General features: G+C 38.7%; 2 protein-coding genes across 8 annotated transcripts in view; one reads left to right on the plus strand and one right to left on the minus strand.

Annotated features, from left to right (window-relative positions):
- The first annotated feature begins 652 nt into the window (after window positions 1-652).
- uxs1 (UDP-glucuronate decarboxylase 1) overlaps window positions 653-24504 on the plus strand; it is a 93534-nt gene continuing 69682 nt past the window's right edge. For 2 of the 6 annotated variants that reach the window (XM_084122232.1, XM_084122234.1), the window contains exons 1-2: window positions 653-789; window positions 1132-1255. In XM_084122232.1, coding sequence (XP_083978358.1) covers window positions 1168-1255 — 88 coding nt within the window. In that variant the 5' untranslated portion in view covers window positions 653-789; window positions 1132-1167. Of the gene's footprint in view, window positions 1256-24504 lie in introns of all 6 variants that reach the window. The other 4 variants (XM_084122231.1, XM_084122233.1, XM_084122236.1 and 1 more) reach the window with 3 other exon arrangements.
- Window positions 10567-14704, minus strand: LOC311088313 (uncharacterized protein). Of its 2 annotated transcripts, none has more exons than XR_014607484.1 (2): window positions 12841-14509; window positions 10567-12772 (listed from the first exon to the last, which is right to left on the minus strand). XR_014607484.1 is itself a non-coding variant. In XM_084122237.1 (2 exons), the coding sequence occupies exon 2, from the start codon at window positions 14472-14474 to the stop codon at window positions 13380-13382; it is 1095 nt and encodes a 364-aa protein (XP_083978363.1). In that variant the 5' UTR covers window positions 14475-14488; window positions 14591-14704; the 3' UTR covers window positions 13009-13379. The 2 variants fall into 2 exon arrangements, 1 of the variants encoding a protein (XP_083978363.1); XM_084122237.1 differs by lacking the exon at window positions 10567-12772 and adding an exon at window positions 14591-14704 and having other exon boundaries at window positions 13009-14488.

Genomic DNA, 24504 nt, shown 5'->3' on the forward strand with positions numbered 1-24504 from the left:
TATTTCCCTTACTGGTGGAATTGGTGGTGTTACAGCTCTCCCCATGTTACAAACATTCCCGTTTTCAATTCATTTTTAGCAATGTGTCTGGCTGGAAAATCACACTTTTACAAAACTGTATATATTTTTTTCAATTCAATTATTTTGTGTATTGTTGTTCATGGTGTTTCAATACATGTCAGTGTTTGATTTTTAAAGACATTCGATTTCCAATGTAAAATCTGGATCCAGAAGTTTTCAGTTGAGAACTGACATAACTATTTTTGCCTATGCAATATTTATGCAAATAGCCTTTGGGAATTGTGCAGAGGAAAAAAGTAAACATTATGTTGTTTTTCTCTTAGGGCAGTACAAAGACCAACAAATAGTCAAATTAAGCACAAGGGTATGAGTCAACGTGGAAAATCACTGAACTTTTTACCAACGTTCCACTCATGTTATTCATGAATGGGCCACTGTTCTCATGGTGAACAAATTTGTGCTCGATTGCTTTCCCCTGACAACGCACAAGAAAGCATAATGATAAAGCCTACGTCTTTTTATATTTACGCATACCAGAAATAAAAAAAAAAATGTTTACACGAGCTCGTCAGACACATGCATCTATTTGAGCAGAAAACAAAATAGTTTTACTTACTTGCTATCGCGGCAGGGTGGTTAATCGACAGCAGAAAGCATCGCTAATGTTATCCTGCTCTGAACATTTGATGTGGAGACGTTTTATCGCTCTATCGCTAAATATATACACCGCGGGACTCTTGATAAATGACATTAAATTATCGATAAAAAGTAAGCATTGGACTAGCCATTGGATCTAAACAGAAACCAGTTATACTGCATGATATTACAGTAGTTAGTTAGCATCTCTAGCTACAGGTCCACAGTCATGACGCTACATTGCTAACTGACCTAAGAGAAATAACTGTTAACCAGGATGCCCTTTTACTTTCTTTAAGCGATAAACTGAATTCACCTGTTGAACATAAACGCGCTGGACTAACTTACTTTGATATTTTGTTTTGATGCGGAAATTGTTTTGAGAATAACTTAGCCTATTTAGCTTTGTGCAGCTGCTGTTTATTTGAAAGCATCAGGCTTGAATCTCATGTAAAGTATATGAGTATGTGATAGATGTGAGGAAGAGCTCAATGCCGTGTGTGCTGGAGGATGATGCGGATGAGCTGGATGATCACAGTCATTAACAGAAGAATGATGAAGATCCTGATCGCCCTCGCTCTCATTGCTTACATCGCCTGTGAGTAACGTTATATTACAATAACTGACACACTGACATGAGATGAAACATAGGCTACGTACTGGCTGTCTGTCTGCTCTACTTTGTTTCTACGATAATGGGAAACTTGGAAATATTTCCTTGAAAATAATGTACTTTAATAATGGAAAGTTAAGGAAATGTATATCTCGCCTCCCTCCCAAATAGTTTTGAGTACCATAGTTCAGCCCATGGCCCAACTGAAGCATGGTATTTTAATGGCACTATATAGAAGACCTTGGTACATGTCAGACATGTCATGGTATTCCTAAGGTACATGCCCAAATACTTGTGGTATTACCCCACTTCTCCACCCCCACCACAAGCAAACAAAAAATATAGTGGTAGTTTGCAAGGTTCCCACAGTCACTGAATCATATCAATTAAAGGTGCTCTAAGCGATGTTGGGTGAAGGCACTAATTGTTGACGTTCAAAGTGTTGTCAAACAAAACAGAGGCTAGCTCGACCCTCCCTCCTCCTCATCCCGTCCCCTCCCCCTCCCTTCCGTGCTTTCAGATTGGAAGCCCTTCTGCCGGCGGAGTTCCACCTTTTGAACGCTTTTCTGGTGTAAATTCGGGACTTCGCACGTTCCTTCTCCTTTTCCCTCTTCTTTGTTATTTGTTCAGAACGTCGTCTCTTTGGTCGTGTGTCGGCCATATCAAAATTCTCAAGAATATACATTTTTAACGTTAGTCGTTGTCGTTGTCTAGGACATCTCTCCTCTAGCTAACTTCCCTCTTCATGCTTCTCTCTCTTCCACGCACACTAACCCCCAACCCCCACCCCCAAATCATTCTTGTCGGTTATTGGCTGGAACACTGTTTGTTATGTTTCGTGGTCCAGGCTGGGCCAGTTTGTTTTTCTTGCCGTTTGTGGAGCCTGGGCTGTCTACAGAGATCACGTTTTTTTACAGTGTGTTCAGGGGACAGCCAGCTAGCGGATAGTGAGGAGATGTTTGCTGTATGTGACAAAAAATGTTTTGGCCTAAAAAACGTGTGACATCGCTTAGAGCACCTTTAATTTTAAAATTGTGATCTCCAGGCCTTTAAAATCATAAAATAATGTATTTCCTTCTTTAAATTATTCAATCTTTGAGTGCAGCCAGTGTTATATTAGTGTCATTGAGACATTGTTATGTGTTTTTATTAAGATTCTAAATCATTTTTTTTATATCCGTTTGCATTTTAATTTCGTTAAAGGTTTAGTAATTTTGTTGTGTATTGTCATTTTTATTAGTTTAAAAAAAGTGTTTTATTAATATTTATTTCAAATTTAGTTAGCCTAATTGCAATACATCAACATCAAGTAAAAAAAAAAAATCTTTTTGCAAGATGAGAAAATAATCAATTAAAACTGAATTGCCAACTATTTGGAATAAATCAAGTTTATAATTCATTTCAGTTATATTTAATTTAAAATAATGGAAATTATTTTTATGGTTTTAGCATCAACAACATGAATAATCATGATCATTTTTGTTAGCTCTTTCTTTTTCTTTCTTTCTCTCTCTCTCTCTCTCTCTGTTTGACCCTCCTATCTGTGTTGGTAAATGTGTTGACCAATATTAAAGTGCTGGCCATCTGGGAGTTTTTTAGCAGCTGTTACTGTTTTGGCAGTGTCATAATTACATGTTCTTGGACTGTGCATCAGGCTTTGCATGTATCGATATGTCTGCAGCTGCTTTACAGCACTTGCACTACAAAATGTAACCCATTTGCTTCTCATTCCTCTTTTTTTTTATCACTGAGGACATTGAACTCATTTAGTCAAGCTCATTAATTATATCTAAACTGTGTAGATAAAGTGTGCTGTTGAGTTTGTGTGTTTGTCTCCCTGAGAGTTAGAGAGGGTTGTTGCTGTTGTTAACCTATTTTTGGATCTGTGATGGTCAACTTTGTGTTGTGACAGCTCTAGGGCAAGTCGCAGATAAGCTTCCATGGGTCACAACACCAATAATAATCCAATAAAAACATTTTCCAATTATTCCAATGACCTTCGTCTAGCAGACACACAGTTAGATGAAGAATCTGACCGACTTTATTAGCTTTGGTTTGAGGACAAGCATAATACATGAAAAATGAGATTGGAACATTTCAGTGTGTGATAAGCTCTCTTTATGAATTAAATCAGTTCTGAAAGAGTATTATGTAGCCATCATTGGCCTGTATAAATTTATTATTATGTTGTGCACTGCATAGGCTAAACCATGTTAGCGTACTTTGAGCCACTTAAGTTAAAGCCCCTTTTCTATCTTCTCACTAGTGTTGTTACGATACTGGAATTTCCAACTTTGATATGATACTTTGAAAAATATCGATATTCAATATAGGGCTATATCAATTCAATATATCTCGATATTTTGCCTTAGCCTTGAATTAAAACTTTGATGCATACAATCACACCAGTATGATGATTCTATATGTCTACATTAAAACATTCTTGTTCATACTGCATTAATATATGCTAATTTTAAACTTTCATGCAAAAAAGGGGATATCACAACTAAGTCAAAGTTAACATAATTGTATTTATTAAACAGTGAGTGGCACAAACATAAAATTGTCAACAGAAAGTGCATGTTTTGTGCAAAATTGTCAGAGACAACATTTCAAAACAAGACATTAGGGCACGCTTGTGCATGCTGTAACTCACATGGCATTTCAAAACACAAAATTAAAGTGCACTTCTTGTACATACAGTAATGCCACTACAATAATTTAAAACAAATAAAGTGCCCTTTTGCGCATGTTGTCATTAAGATGACATTTCAAAACAACACTAAATTTAAGTGCACCTGTTGTGCATAATGCCACTAGGATATTTAAAGGGGCATTCCACCCATAGGAACATTGTTTTTTATTGAAAGTGGGTCATATATGTAGTCGAAATGTAAAATAAATTTTGAATTTGGTGCCTTCGTGACCGAGGAAAGACAAAAAATAACTTCAGGACGCATTTGTATGAAAGACAACAACTCCCACAATGCACCACATTGCACAGCTCCGCAAGCCACTCCCACTAATCCAGAAAGCGCATATCTGCCTATAAGAGAAATCACTCTTCCGTCTACAAGGCTAGCTACCACCAGAGCTTGAAATTCATTTCACACAAAATGTCTAGTTAGTTGGCGAACTCATTAGTGCATTACTCCTCGTTTTTATTTCTTTCGAAAAGGTGAATTATTGCATGGTACCGGGATGTTCAGTCAGAACATATGCGGTGCGAAACTAGGATAGTTCACAACACAAACGTCCGTGTCCTCGTCTGATTCAGAGATTTCGTCCAGGCGAAATTGTCATCGTTGAAATTCTTTGCCGCAGACGGACTCTATCTCTGTGTTCGTAGTTGCATAGTGAGATCACCGGCGCCACCAGTCCGCCCTAACTCGAGCCAGTCCGGGCTCCTCGTCCGCGGCAGGAAGGTCTTCTGCCTCGGCTGCTCTTCGCTATAATGCGGCTTGTAAAGGTAGCCACAAACACCTGATTCAAGCATCAGACTTCCGAAATCCTCTTCTTCTATATCATATTGAGCACTCTCCTCCGCTATTGTCATAACTTTACATCTGTCTCCACAGCGCCTGTTAGCTTAGCTTCAAACAAGATGGAGGATATTGCTTTCAGTTTCAGAGAGTAAAGTCCCACCCACTGATCTGTAATAGGTCTGTAGCGTGAGCGTCCTGCCCCTGGGAAAGATTGGAGAGATGAGGAACTAGTGCTTGTAGTCTCAACAGAAATCCCCCCCTCTTACACTTCCTCCGACAATGACGCAAAATGACGATTTTTGCGTCATTGTGGGAGGAAGTGTAAGAGGTAAATAACGGATTTCTCCCGTCTCAGGGGAAAATGAGAGAGTGTTGCACGACCATTCAATAGTATGACTGGGTTTCTAACAATGCAAAGCTTAATGCAAATGGGTGGAGTGTCCCTTTAAAACAAATATATATAATGCGCTTTTGTGCAGGATGTCACAGGTAATTTCAAAATCAGTAAAATAAAAAATAGCTGCATAATAGGAAATCAAATGTTGGAAAAGAAAGTGTATTTATAAAAAGGACCCTCCTTTTAGTTTTTTAATAAACAATCCTATGGTTTCAAACACAATACCTAAACAATTCACAAAAGGTGAATCTGGTCCATTATGGAAAAGTTTGCAGCTTTAGTTTTGGTTTCTTCTGCATGAAATATATGGCACAAATAAAAAGTAAAAAAATATGTAGTTGTTTTTCATGCATACTATGTTGTCCCTTTGTAACAACAACCAGTGAATACCAGGTTGTTTAGAGGTTTTGTGCCAAAAACACAAGCCTATCAACGGCGTCTGGTTTGAGAGATGCTCGATGGCATGTAACTATATTACCACTGGTACTAAATACCCTTTCCGATGGGGAACTGGTGGCGGGCACACACAGATATTTTTTTGCCACATTTTTCAGGTTTGGGAACATTTCCTCATGGTCGTTCCACCACTGCAATGGATTTGCTTCACTGTCAACATGAACAGACTGCAAGTAGGCAGACAACTCTTTTTCAATAAGCTCTCTCTGCGACAGTGTGGCGGAAGATGTTGCTGCAGTTTTAAAGAAGCTGCCCAGGGATTTCTTCCTTAGTGGCTCTTCTGGCTGTGATACCGTTGTTGCATCTTGAGGCAGTGAAGCAGCCAACTCAGCTGTGCCCTGGTCAGTCTCATAGAGCATTGCCTCCATCTCGGTTATGGCTCTGCTCTTGATGGCCTCCACCTTTTTTTCTGTGCAGTATGTTATCTTGAACCTGGGATCCACTAAGCCTGCCATGTCCAGCAGGTCGTTAGTGGAAGGATCAGAATACTTCTCCCTCAGGTAATCCAGGATGGAGGCTTTGATAGACTGGGTCAGTGGGGTGTCATTCTCCTGACGTGCCAAGAGGCTGGACTGGAAGAGATGGAGAACAGGCTTGACATAGGACACTGTGACATAGCTCTCACCGGATAGAGCGTCGGTGAATTCCAGGAGAGGTTTGAGAGCCTTGTGCACTGACTCTAGAACTTCCAGGTCTTGCCAGGTGAGAACGAGATGCCGGGTTTTCTTGTCTGCAACCAAGACTTGAGAAATAGCTTGCTCCTGCTCCAGTACCCGCTCAATCATCTTCTCTCGGGATCCCCACCTGGTAGGAGACTCACTGATGAGCTGGTGTGCCGGGAGATTTAGCTCTTGCTGCGCTGTGGCCAGGTCTCTCCTCCTCTTCCAACTGAAAGAGAAGCTGCTCACTACCTTCTTGCACACAGCAACAGCACGGTCAATACGGGGGTCCTTCATGCTTCTCTCTGAGAATGAAAACAAACATTTAAAATGTTATAATAATTTAAAAGGGTATAGTAATTGTGAAGAAATCCACTCAGCCTAACACTAAACTAATTCTTGGTAATTATTTATTTATATAGTACTGTGTAAAAGTGAAAAAGAAAGAACATGTAACTCTAAGGTGCCTAAGCTAGTATAGTACAGTATGTACTTTTTTGAAAAATCACTCGCGTTCATTCTCTCTCTCTCTCTCTCTCTCTCTATGTCTATCTCTCTCTCTCTCTCTCTCTCTCTCTAATATTCAATACAGCTTTATTGGCATGGGAAACATATGTTAACATTAAATTCTGTGTTATGACCATGCAGTAGGCTATTATAACATTGCTCATATATCAATAAAGATAATTACTATTTTATCACAGTGGTAAAAAACACTCACCAATTGCAAGATGCAGGCGATGGCCAAAACACTGTAGACGTGTCCAGTGGTTCAGGCTCACAGCTTTGACGATGTTAGCGCCGTTATCGGTGGTGATGCACACCTGACGAGCTTCATTTAAATTCCATGACATGAGAGCATCTTGCAGGCCTTGTGCGATGATCCTGCCAGTGTGATCCTCAGGAAGAAAGCTCGTCTGAAGGCACTTGCTTTTCAACTCCCAATTGTCTATATAGTGGACCGTCAAACTGAGGTATGGCTCACATGTTCGGCTGCTCCATATGTCGGCAGTTGTTGAGAAGTGGGTCACATTTACAAGCTGACTGGCCAGCTCTTCCCTCACTTTAATGTACAACTCAGGCAGCGCTTTCTCTGCAAAATATTTGCGACCCGGCAGATTATATCTTGGGTCAAGTGTGTTGATGAGCTTTCTGAACCCGGGCTTTTCAACAACATTAACCGGGGCCATGTCTTTCGCGATGTGGTGGGTTACTGCACACGTTATCTCCTTCTGTTTTTGACTGTTTTTGTCGTACGGCGTTGATCTGGAAATAGAAGAGGCCAGACTCAGTTGCGTGAGTGCTGGTTGCTTAGGCACTTTCTTTGATATTGCACCGCTCTGAGATGTTGTCGTGCGGAGTTTCAAGCACTCTTCATTTTCTAGCGGGTGGTTTCTCAAATGGTGATATAAATTTGATGTACTGCTACATTTTGAAGCGATGCTTTTGCGACAGATTTTGCATATCACCGTTGTTTGTTCAACATCTTCCTTCTTGAAACCAAACCACCGCCAGACGATGGATCCTGTGCTGTTTCTTTTTTTTATTAATTCGTCCTCCTCCATGTGTAACCGTTAGCACCTGCTGCCGCTATCTTTCTGCTGGTCGAGGGCGTATGACGTTGCATGCGCGACAGACTGACGTTTGTAACTATGTGCGTTTGTTTTGTCTCTCTGTGAGAGGGAAAGACTAGAAAGAGTGTGAGAAGCCTGGAGTTAAATGTCCGCGAGTATGTAAAAGTTAATCTACAAACAAGCATCAAAAATAAAATAAAATAAGCTTCTTAACTTAGGTTATCAAGGTAATCATTATGCTTGCTTCGATGCTGGACAGGACAAGAGGGGGAAAAAACAAAGGAAAAAAAAATGTCCGCGAGTTTCAGGATATAGTAATTTTCTACATCGCACGGACTACAAGCCGCGATATATCGAGTATATTCGATATATCGCCCAGCCCTAATTCAATACCATTTTCAATGCCACGGGGGAAACTGCCATATGTACTGCTATACAGATCATTTATCAAATTTCTTTTCGATAATTTGGCTAATGAATTAGCTCCGAAGCACAAGATAGTGTGGGTTTAGTGTGCATTAAATGCACTTTGCCATTTTTAAGACATGGCTCTCAAGTGGCCAAGACCGCAAGTGTAGGTATTTGGACAGGGCAAGTCTTTTGATAAGGACATAAAGCTTAATCGCGCTTTCGATTTTAGTTTGTTTGACAGCAATGGCGCAAAATACGACATTAAAGACCTTTTATGAGAAGTTTAAATATATTTTTTCGGCCGCCACTGTCTAGTTAATGAATTGGTAGCACTGAAATCTGTTTGTGGCGGTCAATGTGGTGCAAATAAGGACACTGATAGAGCGGTAAATCTGATCATGAACGCAATGACACAATGTGTTATTCTGATACACAGAAGATGTCTGAAAATGGATAAAAAAAGGAACTATGACTTTATTCTTTATGTGTTTAAGGGCCGGTCACACTACACTTTTCGTTCCATTGACTTCCATTCATACGCATGCGTATGCATCAGACCACAAACACAAGCTCCTGCAAAAAGTTTCGCATTTCGCTGCATTCCAGTTTCAGTTTGGTGAACTCTAAGCAGCGAATCTGCATCAAGTGAAGACGTGTGACAGGTAGATAGATACGTCACAACGTGACTTGGCTGAATTAATAGAACGATATTTTTGCACTAGTCGAGGATATTGTATTGTATATTTTTGTAATTTTGAGTATATTACTTTTTGTTAGTTGAATTCATGTAAAGACGCTGCAGAGCGTGACATCATAAATCACGACCAATTGCTCTGTAAAGTTATAAAGCTGATTTGATCGTTTTTTAAATCAAAACATAGGCCTATTTGCTTTGTTCATGATAGTTGTTAGCAGTCTATAGTGGTAAGATTTTTGTGAGTTTGTTGTCATAGGGTTGTATTTTTTTAAATACATCACGGTGCCCCCATTTTATCTTTCAATCAGCCACTAATGATTTGCATGTTAATCCTGAGTAAGATCAATGTGTAACAAAGAAGGAGACCAGTGACCAGCTGAGGTTTCCATGAGGCTTTATTGGGGTCAATGCTGTGAAGTGTTGGTTGTGTCTAAAGCCCCAGAGATGGAGATTAAAGTAGAAGACGGGATCAGTGAAAATCAATCGGCTAATGGTCAGTGCTCTGGCTATCTCTTAGTAAAGCACAGCAGTGCGCACAGCATGAGCACTCACAACCAGGACACATATCTTTAAACATTCTGCACCATAGAGCAGAAAGTCACCAGAAGGCCACAGAACTTTGTGTTTATAAGCCCATAGAGGCTTAGCTTTTTCACTAGAAAAAGAACCATTTCCTTTCCTTCTAACGTTTCCTTTACTTTGCCTGTGCAATGTGCTTAGATCCTGAGGGGACATCATGCACCACTATTTTTCCCTTCTGACAATTTCCTCTTCACTAATGCAATCCATTCATCTCCTCCATGCTAAATGAACACAGCTAGTCTTTGCTACAGCCCCAGAACACCTGACTTTTAGAGTTTTCATTGACATCAAAAAAGCCCATCTGAGCTGCCATTAGACGCATTCAAATTGCCACAAGAAACCGTAACCTAGTTTCCTGGCTGTTAAGGAATACAGGGGATTCGACCTAGTTATGGAATTGCATATGATGCAGTTCATTTCAAAATTAGTTTGTTATTAAGATTGCATTAAGATGTTTTTTGTCCCATTTGCTAGAGCCATTTAGGGGATTTACAGGGATTTATTTTCACTAAAATCTGTTTGTTTGGGTCACTCTTATTTAGTTTTTGTCTTTTTCCTAACCTGCTGATGCCATCCCTGTCTTTCCCCTGTCCATGCTCCACATCTCTAGAGGATTCAATGCCCTTTATGGGATAATCCTCTCATAAACAGCCTGACTTTTGTGCCAGCTTCAATCTGCAGTTATTACCGGTTTGGCCACATCGTCATTCTGGCTGTGAATGTAGAACTTTAAATGTGAAGTTAGAGCCCTTTGAAATAAATTTTGTGTTGTTTTTCTTCTTATTAAAAAAATATATTTACAATATTATATATTTACGAACAACTATTTTTTTCAAAAACAGGAGAAATACCTTGTATCACTAAATGTAAGATAATTTAAAAACATTATTATTATTGTATTTTTTAATCAATTAATCACATATGAAATTGTGCATACAATTCTTTAACAGCATGTAATGGGAACATTATTAGATACAAATATTTGACTTGCACTTCACCTTAGGAGCTTAAGCAAGATTCTTAATGCATCACTATACGCTTTTTTAATTCTAGCTTTATTATATTTACACCACAAGTGCGCCGTATAAAGTGAAGTACAGTACGATCTAAGAAGAGCTCTTCATCTGTATCTGTACACATATAAAATTTATGAGCCAGCATATTTGCCTGTCTATACAACTTGTGACCCAAGTATTTTAATTTATTCACAACATTTAATACTTTGGTCACCCATAGAATGAAGGGAAATTTTGCTTGGTTTTATCTTTGGTTTTAACAAATATAACCACACACTTTTTAGAATTAAAATCTTCTAATCTTTTAAAATATAATAAAATAAAAATGTACCAGTTTCTTTTATTTTGTTTTAATTTTTTCGTTTTTTGCCATAAGTGTAATTTGCTGGTGGGACGGGAGGTTCATGTCCCCAGCACTTTTTACCATGGTCGATATTGTCCCCACCACTTTTTTAAACATCTGGCTGCACGGATGCACCTAATACAAAAGATACACCTCTAGTTGATTAGCAATTCATTAATTTCTGTTAAATAAGAGGCTACACTCAAAAAAATATTTAACCCCAAAAGTTAAAACTTATGTATTTCAATTACATGTCAATTTTCCATCCAATTTAATCACATAAATCCAACGTAAAAGTTAACATTTTATTTAAGCTTCACCATCATGTTCAGTTGACGTGAATTAATTAAATAATTGTTATGTGAACTGATAAACTGTGATTTAAGATTGTGTATTAAATAAACTTTACTCATTTAAAATACATTGTTGTTACTTGCTTTATATAACTAGGCCTATCTTACATTTCCTTAATTCTATTGAATAAACAGTCAAAATCATTACATTTTCAAACATTTATTGTGTGCAATTGCTCCATAAGTCAAAAGAAACTGTCTGTCCAGTCTGACAAAAGAAACAAACAAAAATCCAAGCAGGACATAATACAGCACTTTACAAATTATTGCAACTGTTTTAGTTAACCTCCCAAACTGTAATTTCAATGGCTATTACTCGTGTTACACTTTTTAGTTTTAAACCTGTGTGCCAAGTAACAGATGTGTGATCCAAGTGATCCAAATTTGAACATCAAACTTTTTTTTTTTTTTCACAGTTTCAAGGTAAACATTTTGTTATCACTGCATAGTACAGTAATCAATTTGTGCTTTCTTCTGATCTGGAACTTGAAACACGAATGTAATTGGTACCCATCTTTCTAAATTTTTGTAGAACAAATAAACAATCAGGACACTTAGACTAAAAAAAAAAAAAAAAAAAAAAAAAGTACAAACATTTGAAACATAAAAGAGAAAGTAACCCTTTAAGGATTATATTTTCCTTTACAGGCAGGTTTTTTTACATATAACACTTTTTACATGTAACAGGGTTTCAACATAAACATTTTTTTAACATAACACGTTTTAACATTTCAACATTTAGACCAGAACTAAGTGTCCTACTCAGTGCCTCAGCTGCCTGATCAAGCTATCCGTGGAGTATGCTGCATACCTAAAGAAGATCTCCACCATGAATGTCCGATCTTAGTTTTGGTGGTGGATTAAGAAGCATTCCCCTGTTGCTGAACTCTATTTCAGCTCTCTGAAGCTGAATTTCAGCAGAACACAAGGACTAAAAAAAACCTGAGGCCAAGAACTGTTTTTGACTATAACAGTCTCTGCGCTGCTGCAAAACGAGTCATCAGATAAGTTCCTGGACTGAGACAAGAGCAACAGCTAACATCTCTCAAGTCAAGAGTATCAGAGCGACACAAGCAGGAATGGTGCATTAGGTCTCTTGCATGCTGGAGTTAGTGTCATCAGTCCATTGAAAAATCCTTTCAGATTCCTTTCAGGGCATCCGTCTTAAAAGTCGAAAAAGTTTTCAATCTCTCTACAGTTGTTGGAAACATCTAGGCAAGAAGTGAATGTCCTATTCACTGAAACATTTTAATTTTAAGTGCCTGAACCTTTGAGGAAAGCTTGCTGCCGTCCAAATTCATCAGAACCTTTTGAAAGAATTCAAACGTGAATTTGAGACTCTGTGGGTAGCTTAAGTTGAGAGCGTAGATCAGTCCGAACAGCATTACCAATCCAAAGGAAACACTCTTCAAGTGCTGTAGCAGCTGCACGCCCTCTATCACTACTCCAACATCCTCTGGCTCGTCCTCAGCACCAGCACCTTCTTTACGGATCACAAAAAGCCCAAGAGTGGTCTCAGAAATTCCTCTCTCAGCTTCTTCAGAATTGCAGTCCTAAGCCAAAACAAAAAACAATCAAAATTGTTTGTTTTTTTTACATAATTAACACCAACTGAAATATTGGTAACATACAGGCTGGCAATATGTTAATGTAAATAATATGTTAATATACAAACCTGAAATTCTTTGACGAGTGTTGCAATGTCCTCATTGAGGTACACACACAGACTTTTTATGACACAGTCTCGTTTGATGTGTATGTCATCACACTGAAAATTATGACAATATAAAAAACACTGATTATAGTATATTTTCTATATACAATATTTGTAATTAGTTATAAAAAATTAAATGCAGTTTACCACACCTTGTCTGCAATTGCCATAATGTGTGATATCTTCTGTCCAGAAGCACCACCTTTGCTGCTGAAAACCTTGTGTAGATTAACAGTTTATCTGTCCAGCTGTGCCAAGAACTTTGACAGAAGTGGCACAGTTGTTATCCGCATGAATTCTGCATTTATCTGAAAAAAAAAAAAAGGGAAATAAAGATGAGCATGAAATATAGGCCTACTGTGGAGGAATTTATAATAATTTACAATTTATTCTTGTGTAAATATCAATAACACTTACTTCATTTACTGTGAACAGTGCAGGCCACCTGGTTTGTAAATCAGACATACTGTAATTGCCACGTCTTCAACCAACTCTTGTCGTCTATAGGAGAAGGTCAATTGCATTTTTTCCTTAATGACTGCCTCATTATTTTTCTTTTTCACTTCAGTTAAGAGAGCAATTCTTTCCTTCTCCATGCTCTCTGCTGTTTCACCTTTTGGGAGGCAAGGAAGGAAATTTTCCTCAGCTTTTCTTGGCTTTTTGATGTTTGATGCTGCTTTACCCTGACCTTTACGTTTGTTCCTAAGACAATTCACAGAGATTTCAGGGTGTCCAATCTTGCTGAGTTTAGAGCGAAAATTAGACATCTTAATCTTTAGATAATGTTTCCATCCTTCATGGCCAGTGCGAGTTCCTTTTTCCCTCAAGCAAGGATGAGCATTTATCAGGGCTTCAGCTGCCTGATCAAGCTGACTATCGGTGGGGTATGCTGCATATCTAAAGATCTCTTCAGCCATGCCTTCAAGAATGTCCGATCTTAGTTTTGGTGGTGGAATAAGCAACAATCCACTGTTGCTGAACTCTGTGTCAGCTCTCTGAAGCTGAATTTCAGCAGAACATGAAAAGCGAGGAACTACAAACATCTGAGGCCAAGAACTGGTTCTTGACTCGGGAGAACTAATTATGACAGTCTCAGCACTGCTGCAAAACGAGTCATCAGATAAATTGACTTCCTGGACTGAGTCAATAACACACGTGTTAACATCTCTCATGTCAGGAGTATCAGAGCTACAGTTTGAACTGGGTGAAGGAACAGGAATGGTGGAGCAGGCAGGTGCATCAGGTGCAGTCTCTTGCATGCTGGAGTCATCAGTTGAAAGAAAAATCAGTTTCAGGGTATCCCTGTCTTCAATTTGACTGGTTGACGTGAGATTCATGTATTCATTTCCAAAGTCCTTATCTTTGTACTGGAGCCTGAACTTTTGCTTCACCCCAAAAACAGTCACTATTTCAAGGACAAGGTCATCCACAGACTTTGGGATTCCTGTCTTAAGTGCAAGTTTTCTTGCATCGTCATCCCCACCAAAAACAATCCTCAGAATGGCCGGACTTGTCATTTTTCTCTACTTTTCTAAAAGAGGAAACAAAGCAGAAAAAAACATACATCAGTAATACAATTTTTTGCATTGTTACTTGTATTACCGTAAATAAAAACACTTAATAAACACTTTACCTTAGATGAGGATGTGCCTCTTCAGGGTTACCATTCGTCTTCCTCCTACCATATAATCATACAGTGGATAAGCATCAGTTAGCTGTTCAAGATCAACCAGGGCAACCTCTCTATCAGGAGAGACAGTCAACTGAAAAGCTCTAAAATGTTCTTGATACCATGCACACAGTATCTTCACAACAAAATTCAAACTGCTCTTGATGATACACATTTGAAGAATTTCGGCAAACTCTGGCAGGCCACCAGCTGACCCAAATGAAATGAGCATACCAGTTCTATAATTGATCCCATTGTTTGTGACATTTTTTGCAAGATGGACCTCATTAATTCCTGGATATTTCTGTCTCAAACCTGCTACTACTTCCTTGTTTAAGACATCCACAGGAAGTGTGGAGACATGTGTAACTTCTAGTGTGGACTTCTTAAGCCTACAGGAATGGATTTGATAAGCAATCATTTGCTGGTGTTTGGCAGCCAGTGTGAGCATTATGTTTCTGAAACAATTTGTGTGGCGAGCAACTTTCTTAAAGAAACTATGTTTCGCCTCGAACCTCATAGTCCACTGCCCAACAAGAGGTCCAAAAGATTTAATCATTTGCGGATAGTGTTCCACATAATGATGTTTTGGTAACAGTTGTGCTGGAAAAAGTTCAACAAATCTGTGTCTGTGCTCTGTAATTTTGCTGTTTAAGTAGGCTATCGTTTCTTCGTTATGAATGGGGGCGACAGCAAGCTCAACTATTTCTTTCAAATCAAGAAGTACAAGCCAGCCTGGCTCACCCTCTGGTATCAAGTCTCCAATAATGAATGGAAGCAATCTCAGTAAATTCCAATTTTCATGTGCATTACCTCCAATGCTCCTCTTTGAGGCATATGTACATGGAATAATGTGAGGTCTATTGGTTCTATCACCCCACTTATAGGGAAAGTTCAAGATCAATGTGTTCAGAGTATCAAGAGATAGATACTTCTTGGAAACAAATTCTCTTAAACAGAGAGCAAGTTCCACTGGCACAATGCCCTCAAATAGGTCATGCACAATATCAGGAGGGTAGCCTTGAGTTACATGAAAGTGAGATCATTTCTCTGTTAACACACACCCCCTTTTTACTCCACAAATTATGGCAGAGTTTTCCTTTGCAGATCTAACATGTGCGTCATGAATTTCCTTTGTTCTAAGGGCAAAATCCCCAGTCTGAACAGATTCAGCCTGGATTTCCAACCTCTTCCCTACACAAAACCTGCAAAAGTACTCACCAGAGAAGCTTTCTATGAAGCCTGCTAAACCATGGGCCCCTAGATTATCTGCAATGACAGACTGGACTGTACCTTTCACAAATCGTCCAAGTTCTGGAACATAAACACCATGACTCTCTAAAGTAATCAATTCCTGTAAAAGGGGCTCTAAAATTGTGTCATATCCATGTGACTTTACATGTTCACTCTTGCATAAAACTGCCAAATAGATAGATGAAAGTGTTGAATTGAATCTCTTATGGACCTATACTGCTGTTCTTTCTCTACCCCTGAATCAGTTGTCTGTCTCTCGTGGTCACCAGTTACACACTTTAAAATATTACTGCAACTAAACAGCAGCTGTAGAGAAGGCAAAATAGGTATATACTGATAGGTCTTTCTAGTCTTATGATCAAGAATAAACTCAACTGGCTCTACAACACTTACATGCTCCTTGTAGAACTGCTTCCGCTTAAAAGCTGTGGCAAGAGGACCACCTTTTTCTATGGCTTTAACCAAGGGATTTGACCTGCCCACTGCTTCAGTAAGCTCTTGAATGACAGACTCATCAATTTCTATGTTGTGATTTCTAAGAATGTCAGAAATTATGCCACAAGTGCCTGGAATTGATGCTGAGGTTAATGAATAATGGAGTTCTTGAAGTAATTCATCAACTGCTGTGGCTGGGACATGCAAAATGTTTTCCAACTTTAATAAAACAAGGGCAATATTCAGCACACTTGCCTTAGAAATATCTTCATTATTATTATCGTCACTGCATGACTCTAACAAAGTTTCTGTTGAACATGAGGGAAAATCAATGGGAGGACTGGTTGACTCCTGACAGTCTGTTGTGATTGTGACAGCATCTAATTTAAAGTCAGTTAGACCATGAGGATTGTGCTTCCTATTTTTGTGTGAATGAAAGGTATTATAAATGTTACTTTTAAATGTACATCCTTTAAACACACAAGTCACAGTTTCATGTTTGCGCAAATGTTCATTTATATGACTGAAATAATCTCTTTCATTTGACTCAATGCACTCGCACAGCTGACATGAAAAGGTGGCTAACTGTTCTCGTTTTGGAGATGACTGATCACGGTGGACACGGTATATTAGGAGGTTATTCCATGATTTAAAAGTGCAAGGACAATTACTGTATACACAAGGATGCCTGAACCTCGCCCCAAAATGTCCATGTTTAAGCTTAGAATGTTTCAATAACTCATACCTACTGGATAATTCTGTGCCACACACTTTACATTGCCACATTCCCCAAACTCACATATCTGAAATTCAAAAAGAGAGAGAAAACAACAGACATCACCCTTTTGCAAAGAAATTAAACGTCAAGTTTAATTTTATTACAAAGAAAAAAATGCACATACCTTAATTGAGTGATTGTGCTAAACTGGAGTCAGAAATGTTGAAATAGTGTCACATCGATGAGGACTCTGAAATAGCAAAGACATAGTTTTTTAAAAAATTTTTTTATGAAATTAAAACTCAGCACGAAAAAAAACAAAGCATGTTCCACTTCATGTAATCCTATTAACCTTTGCATAGATAACTTTAATATACGGTCGATTAAGTATGTGTGTGCAACATTTTGGCATGTTCAAAAAAAAAATTCAAGCAAAGTAAAATGTAGGCCTAACGTTAACTTACGTCGAGATGAGAAGTTGTTATTAAAAATGATGACGCACATATAGCCTAACTTTAGTCAGTCGACCGTAGGCCTACCTATATCTTAAAATGATCAAAGTTACAAATATGTTTTAAGATATTTGTTTTAACAAGACATCCTATACAATTTGACCTGTATATAACTTTCATATAGGCCTACAGTACGTTCGATTGACTGTGTTTGTGCAACGTTTTGACATAACGTTATTACAAAGTAAAATGCACGTCGAGATCACGGAGCCGTTATCAAAAATCATACGCGCAAGTTAATCTGCCTAAATTAAAAAATTATGCACATCGACAATACATCTTAAAAAATTTCAGTTAACGTTAGCACTACTCTTTATATACCTGGAAAGGCCGAAAAAGTTAATTCGTCTGAAGTGCAGTCATCAGATCGATTAAATTATAAAAAATAGTTGATGTTGAAGTCTAAATAATTTATAAATATAGAAGATATCTTACCTTGTCGAATATTCCACATCTGTTCACGCAAATTGCTGATGCTGAGTCTTGTATCGCGCCTCCAACGACTCCTTGCGGCCTTCAGTTCAGTTTTTTTTTTTTTTACTCTAGTGCGCATGCGCAACATCTGCATTTGTCCCTTACGGCAACAAATCAAGTATAGTTTATGTAATTTGATCAGTTTGGACTTGGATCCATTACATTCATGTTGTGTAAGAATAATTCGCAATAATAATGGTTATTTTATGCATTTTTAAATATAATTTATTTAAAATTGTTTGCTTAAATTCAATAAGTGGCAAGAATAATTTTTTTGAGTGTAACTGGCGCTGGAATGTGTTGTTTTTTAAATCATGCCGAGTGCTTGTTGCCGCTGTTATTAGAGGCAGAAGGCAACAGTGTTCTCTTGGCACTCGTGCTTCACAAACAAGCTCTTCAATCTAGCACTATAGGCTGTTGTGGAGATTTGCTCTGTTCGTTCTGGTGGAATCACCAAACAAAATACACACAAACATGTCCCTGCTCTTTTTAATCACTGATGAACATTTTTGGTTTTAATGAGAGAGAGAAAAAAAAGAACTAGGCCCCTATTCACCTTATTCCGCCCCGCCCACTTTTACTTCTGTCCAGTACTTCCGTTGTAAACCAACTTCCGGTTTAGCGGACCCTCATTCAATTTCGAGGAGAACTGCAGAGAAGTCTCACTGATAAAATGTCAAATAAGATAAGCTAATTTGTGCCAAATGTGATATGTACGTGTGTACCAACAGCACAGCAATGCACTGTTTCTCGGGGTAATTTTTAAACGACTTTTAGGTGTTTATATGACCCGTCTGCCTGTCTGATCGCAGCCCGGCCGATGTGTAGTGTTTAGCCTACATTAGCCACAAACATCTAATGTTGTAATGGTCTCACTACAGGACACATACACATGCTATACCTTGTTTGAAAGCTATGGTCCTCTAGAATTCAGTCGCTGGATTTATTTTACAGCCATTACTTGTGTTAGAGATCAAACCATAAGAAATTGCAGCTAGCAGTTAGCTAAGCTAACGTTACCCTCTTGTTCATCTAGTTGAGGCTCTACTTTCTTTCTACACCAGTTCGTGGCTATTTTTTTCTCATCTGTTGGCTATACACTGCAAATGTATCTGGTGATTAAGCAAACAAACTGTGGTGTAATAATGTTTCAAACTTTACATGTAGTAGTGTTTGTGCACATCTTCATAACTAAGTAATAGCTATTAGAAAGACACAGCTATTAAATAATTTGATTGTGGCATTGTTTCAAAAGCTTCAAGTGAAATGTACTTTAGTACGTTGCAGCAGTTGTTAATAACCATAGGCCAACGCATTTGGCTATAATATTATAGTCTATATCTACTTATATCAAGACAGATAACAGATTGGACCAGGGCAAACAAAGCGCTAAGTAGCTAAACCAGGAAGTGAGATTACGCGGATGGCGCCACCCAGTGCTACTTCCGGAATAAGGTGAATATGATGGTGGATTAGAACCCACAACCTTTGGCACACTTACAAAATCAACCACCAGTCCATTAGGACAAATAAATCTTTAATGTGAATCTACGTATTAAAACTATCACATTAAACATGAGTTCTGTGTTAAATGAAACTCGATGTACTACTGAAATTATTTCTGGACATCGTAATGTTATTTTTTGTACATTTATTATCGTACATGATATAACCAGCAATCTCCACCCCCACCCCACAACACACATACACTCCTGTCCCACCCACTTTTTAAAACAAAGATTTTGGGAAACAAAGAGTTGCACTACAGAGGTTTGCTTTTTTATAAATCATTTTATTGTTCTTATTTTGTGAAGTATTCTACTTTACAAAGCCAATTTTTGTTGTCACAATTTCTTCAAGTGAAACAGGGCTTGTAGGGTGTTTTCACACTTGTAGTCCGGTTCGTTTTGTCCAGACCCTCCCAAAAAACATTTGGGCCGTGTGTCCACCAAAGCGTTTTTTCACGCGGCTGGCGTGTTTTTTCAATTGTTTTCAATGGGAGCGCCGCGTTTTTAAAACGCCATGAGCGTAGCGAGGCGCTGAGCGTTTTTTAAAAAACAAAAAACAAGTTAAAAAAACTTTTCTGCGAAGCGCAAACGTCATGTCCATGTGTTTCTTAACAAGGGATCCATTTGGCTTTGTCTTTTTCATTTCATTGACAAGGACCTGACGAACTCCTTCCAGGTTTTGGTCATCCATGCCCTCTGGATTTTCAGGTAGAACATTTATTTCCCCTTTCTTTGGCTTCTTGATGTCTTTGTTGGGAGGGTTGCCATCTGTAGTGTGCCTCCCACGTTTACCTTCATTCACAGTGACTTCAAGTCGACCCAGCTGACACATTTTGTTCCTATAATTTCCCATCTTGAATTTTAAACTATTTTTCCATCCTTCCCAACCAGAGGATGAGCCTTGCTCTTTCAGACATGGGTGTGATTGTACTAAGGCTTTTGCAACAGCTTCAAATTCTTCCTTTGTTGGATATGCTTTAAATTCATATATGGTCTCAGCCAGCTTCTCAAGAATATCATGCTTCATCTCTTTCATTACTTTTTCAAATCATCAGATTTGTTCCATCCTTCAGATACAGCAGGTTACCTTGACGAAGTCGATACTCGACATCAACAGAAAATTTCGGAATGTTAAATATATCTGGCCACTGAGAACTTCTATCCAGAGAGGAGTTGGACAGGATCTCAGTGTCTGCCTGGCTGCTTGTTTCACTAAAACATTCAGTTTCTGCAGGAATTGGTGTGAGATTAATTACAGGGATGATTTTGATGGTTGGTTTTTCTGGAAGCTCAGAGATATCTGTAAGATTGCACAGTTCATTGTTAAATTCCGGATCTTGGTACTGTAAAGTGAAGCTGTAGTTTTTTTGAAGATTGTCTTTGAGCCACCCAGTCAAATCTTCAAGTCTGTCAGGTTGTGTTGTCATAGTCATTTTTTGTATATCTCCCTCAGAGACAATAACTCTCATGGTTAATTTCTGTTGGACAGCCATCTGGGAAAAAATAATATATTTTTAGCAAATAACATTGTGTCTCAGTGTTACCATAAGTTCTCCTTGCACCTTGTATGCTGACAATGGGAAGACATCATTCAACATCAATGAGGTGGAATCACTGCAGAGAAGCTGGTAAGATCTCAAATGCTCACAGTACCATGCTGGCATTTTGTGGCAGACAAACAAAATTTCTGTGTTAGCAGCAACAATCTTCTCAATCTGGGCAAATTCAGAGAGACCTGAGCATGAGCTAGTAGAGAGAATCATGCCTGGATGATACTTGATACCATCTAAACAGACTGATGATGCATCAAGAACTGACCGAGACTGTGTAATGTTTTGAGCAATTACACTCTGAACATTCAAAGGGAAAGAGGCAAGCAAAACTGGGGTGACCTTTGCCATCTCAACTGATGGTTTGAAAAATGAGCTACAATCAAGATGGTAAGTGATTGCTTTCTGGTGTTTGGTAGCAAGTGTCATTGCAGCATTTTTGAAATTCTGAGTATTGCGAATTGCCTTTTTAAAGAACTTGTCCTTTCCCTCAAATCACATTGTCCAAACTTCACACAGGGGGCCAAATTTCCTTATTAGATGAGGGTAATGTTCCATATTAGGTAGGGATGTCCCGATCCGATCACGTGATCTGAAATCGGGCCCGATCACGTGGTTTCAGACTCGATCGGAATCGGACGTTACCTCCCGATCAGGACTCGGATATATATATGTATATATATATTCTCATTATTTTTTAACACATCTATAGTTATGCGGTAGCACAGAGTTACGCCGGTTTCACACTGCACGCGTTAGCAGAGCGTAAGCAGCGCAGGAGCAGTGCGTATGGTGAGCAGGACACACCCGCGTTTTGCTTTCACACCGGCAGCGTTTGTCACGCGCGGCTGAACCGCGGGTTGTGTAGCCTACAGACAGAGTAGCCTACTCTATAATGGATAAGTTGGCATTGCTTTATTTCGTTTTCAAATACATTTAAGAGAAAAGACTTGTCAAGAAGCTTATTTTATTAATAATTTCATTTATATAACTTTTGGTTCATCTTTGTTTTTATTGTTCTGGCAACAAGTTTGTTTTTGGACATTTGTTTTCTTTTTAAATTGCTGTTGGTCATTTTATCGACTGTTTAAAACACAATAGATATCATCAATGCACTTTTTGGATAAAACTGCGGTGTATTTTGGCCATGATCAATGCATTGTCACTTTAATTCAGCGTAAGCGGCGCAGCAAAAATAGACTCGGCGCCGAAACTATCGCGGCACTGCTGCTTCTGCTCTGCTACGCGCTGCCGCGGCGCCTCTGCGTGCGGTGTGAATGCTCTAATGTCTAATCTGTTAACATGGGCGCCGAAAAAAAGACGCGCTGCATGCTCTGCTAACCCCTCATTTACACTGAACACGTCTGCGGTGCATTACGGCTGCGACACGGCTACCGGAGCTGATCGCGCCCATTCTAGTCAATGCTTGTGTTTACACCGGCCGCAACGCGGCGCGTTTCAGAAGCGTCCCAGAAGCGGCTCTCCGCGCCGCAGAGACCCTAAAACCTTGTCGCAGACGTAATGCACCGCACACGCGTGCAGTGTGAAACCGGCGAGTGCAGTTCCTAAAAGCACATTACTGGCTTTGCAAACACTGTGGCACAGTTTGTTTACATGCCTGCTGGGTGTTTTAAGTTGAGGTGCTATTTGTTTATATATTAGACTTTTTTTTATATTTACTGTTGCACTAAAGTCCAAAAGTGAAGAATTTATGTTATTTATTACTTGATTGTTCAAGCTACCTCACAGAAGTGCTCTGTTTGTTAACAGAGTTGTTGAATGTTAAAATAAGGTGAATTAAATAAAAAATAAGGAACATCCTGGATCTGTTTTTCGCTCTTATTTATTCTTTTTTTATGTATTATAGAAGTATCGGATCGGGACTCGGTATCGGTAGATACTCAAAATCAAATGACTCGGACTCGAGGGCAAAAAAACCTGATCGGGACATCCCTAATATTAGGGCTGGGTATCGATTCAGATGTTCCAATTCGATTCGATTTCGATTCGCAAGCTCTAAATTCGATTCAATTTCGATTCTCGATTTTGATTTCTATTCTAAATTCGATTTCGATTCCTGATTCGACTCAATGAATATATATTTAATACAAATCCTATATTGATAAAAAAGAACGGTGAACATAAGTTTACAAGTGGTTAATTAATAAAAAGAAATTAAGAGCCACAAACCTGTATATTAAACTCTTTTTTAGGTACACTTGGGTATATTAAAACCCAGCTTCAAATGCATACAACGAGACAGGATTTTGATACAAGATGAAAAATTGATGCTGAAAATTGACAAGTCAGAACAGTCGCATGCCTTGATCAATCAGGATCAGTTTATTTTATGTTTAAGATAAAACACACATAAAATCTCACAGCATTAGCTGTAACATGGAGACTGCAGGCTATAAACGGTGCTAATACTAGCTTTTGGGTGATAGATAAATATGGAAAAAAATCGATTTGTGGCCTTTGAGAATCGATTTTGAATCGACCACATTTTAAAAAACAATTAATCAAAAAATCGAGCCCTATTCCATATAGTGATGTTTTGGCTTTAAATGAAAATCTGGAAATGTTGACTGCAGCAGCTGTCTGTGCTCTGCTATCTTACATTCCAGGAAATGCAGTGTCTCTTCAGTATTCCTTGGTGCCACAGCTAGCTCAATAATGTCTTTGAGAAGCATGAGAATTTCCCAAGTGTCATCACTCTCAGGGACCTATTTACCAGTGAAAAACGTAAGGAGCCGTATGAGACACCAATTCTCATGGGCATTTCCACCAATGGTCTCTTTGATGGAAAATCCCTTTCCAATCACCTGCGGTCTGTCCATTTTGTCAGTAAACGTGTAATTAAAGTAACTGATGGCATGTGTTGTAAACTTTTTCAGCAAAACCAGGAGACGTTTGGGATACGTTCAAGAAGTTATATTCTTTATTGAGGACGTTGCTGCATTTCTTCCAAACAGTCTGACTAACTTAACTTTACATGGTTTCTTATAGGCATTTCAGTGGGCTGTCCTTAATGGTGCTGACCATGCACACAGCCTTAGTTAGGGATGACCACTAAATCTAATCATCTAAAGACAATAGAGGCAATTGCCCCCAACTGAGATAATGGTACCTGTAAAAAGTTACAGGCACAAGCATGATCTGTGTTGTTCATCTGTAATTGCATGCTGACACAGAAACAAAACATGCAATTTAGGGTCCGTGAATTTTCTGCGTTGTGTATTTTTCATTTTCTTTGGTGATAGTTCGTTCAGCAGTGGGTCTGGTTGTCTTCTTGAGGTTGGGGCTTCATACGCAGATGAGACGGTCGTTGCATATGGATCTCGGAAAAGCCATCAAGTTTTATCTGCACACTGTAAGACAGAAAACAGAAAAAACAGAGAGCAGTATTTCTTCAAAACACTACGGT

This window comes from Abramis brama (assembly GCF_963993115.1).
Source record: "Abramis brama genome assembly, chromosome: 8".
In the NCBI taxonomy this organism is placed as follows: domain Eukaryota; kingdom Metazoa; phylum Chordata; class Actinopteri; order Cypriniformes; family Leuciscidae; genus Abramis; species Abramis brama.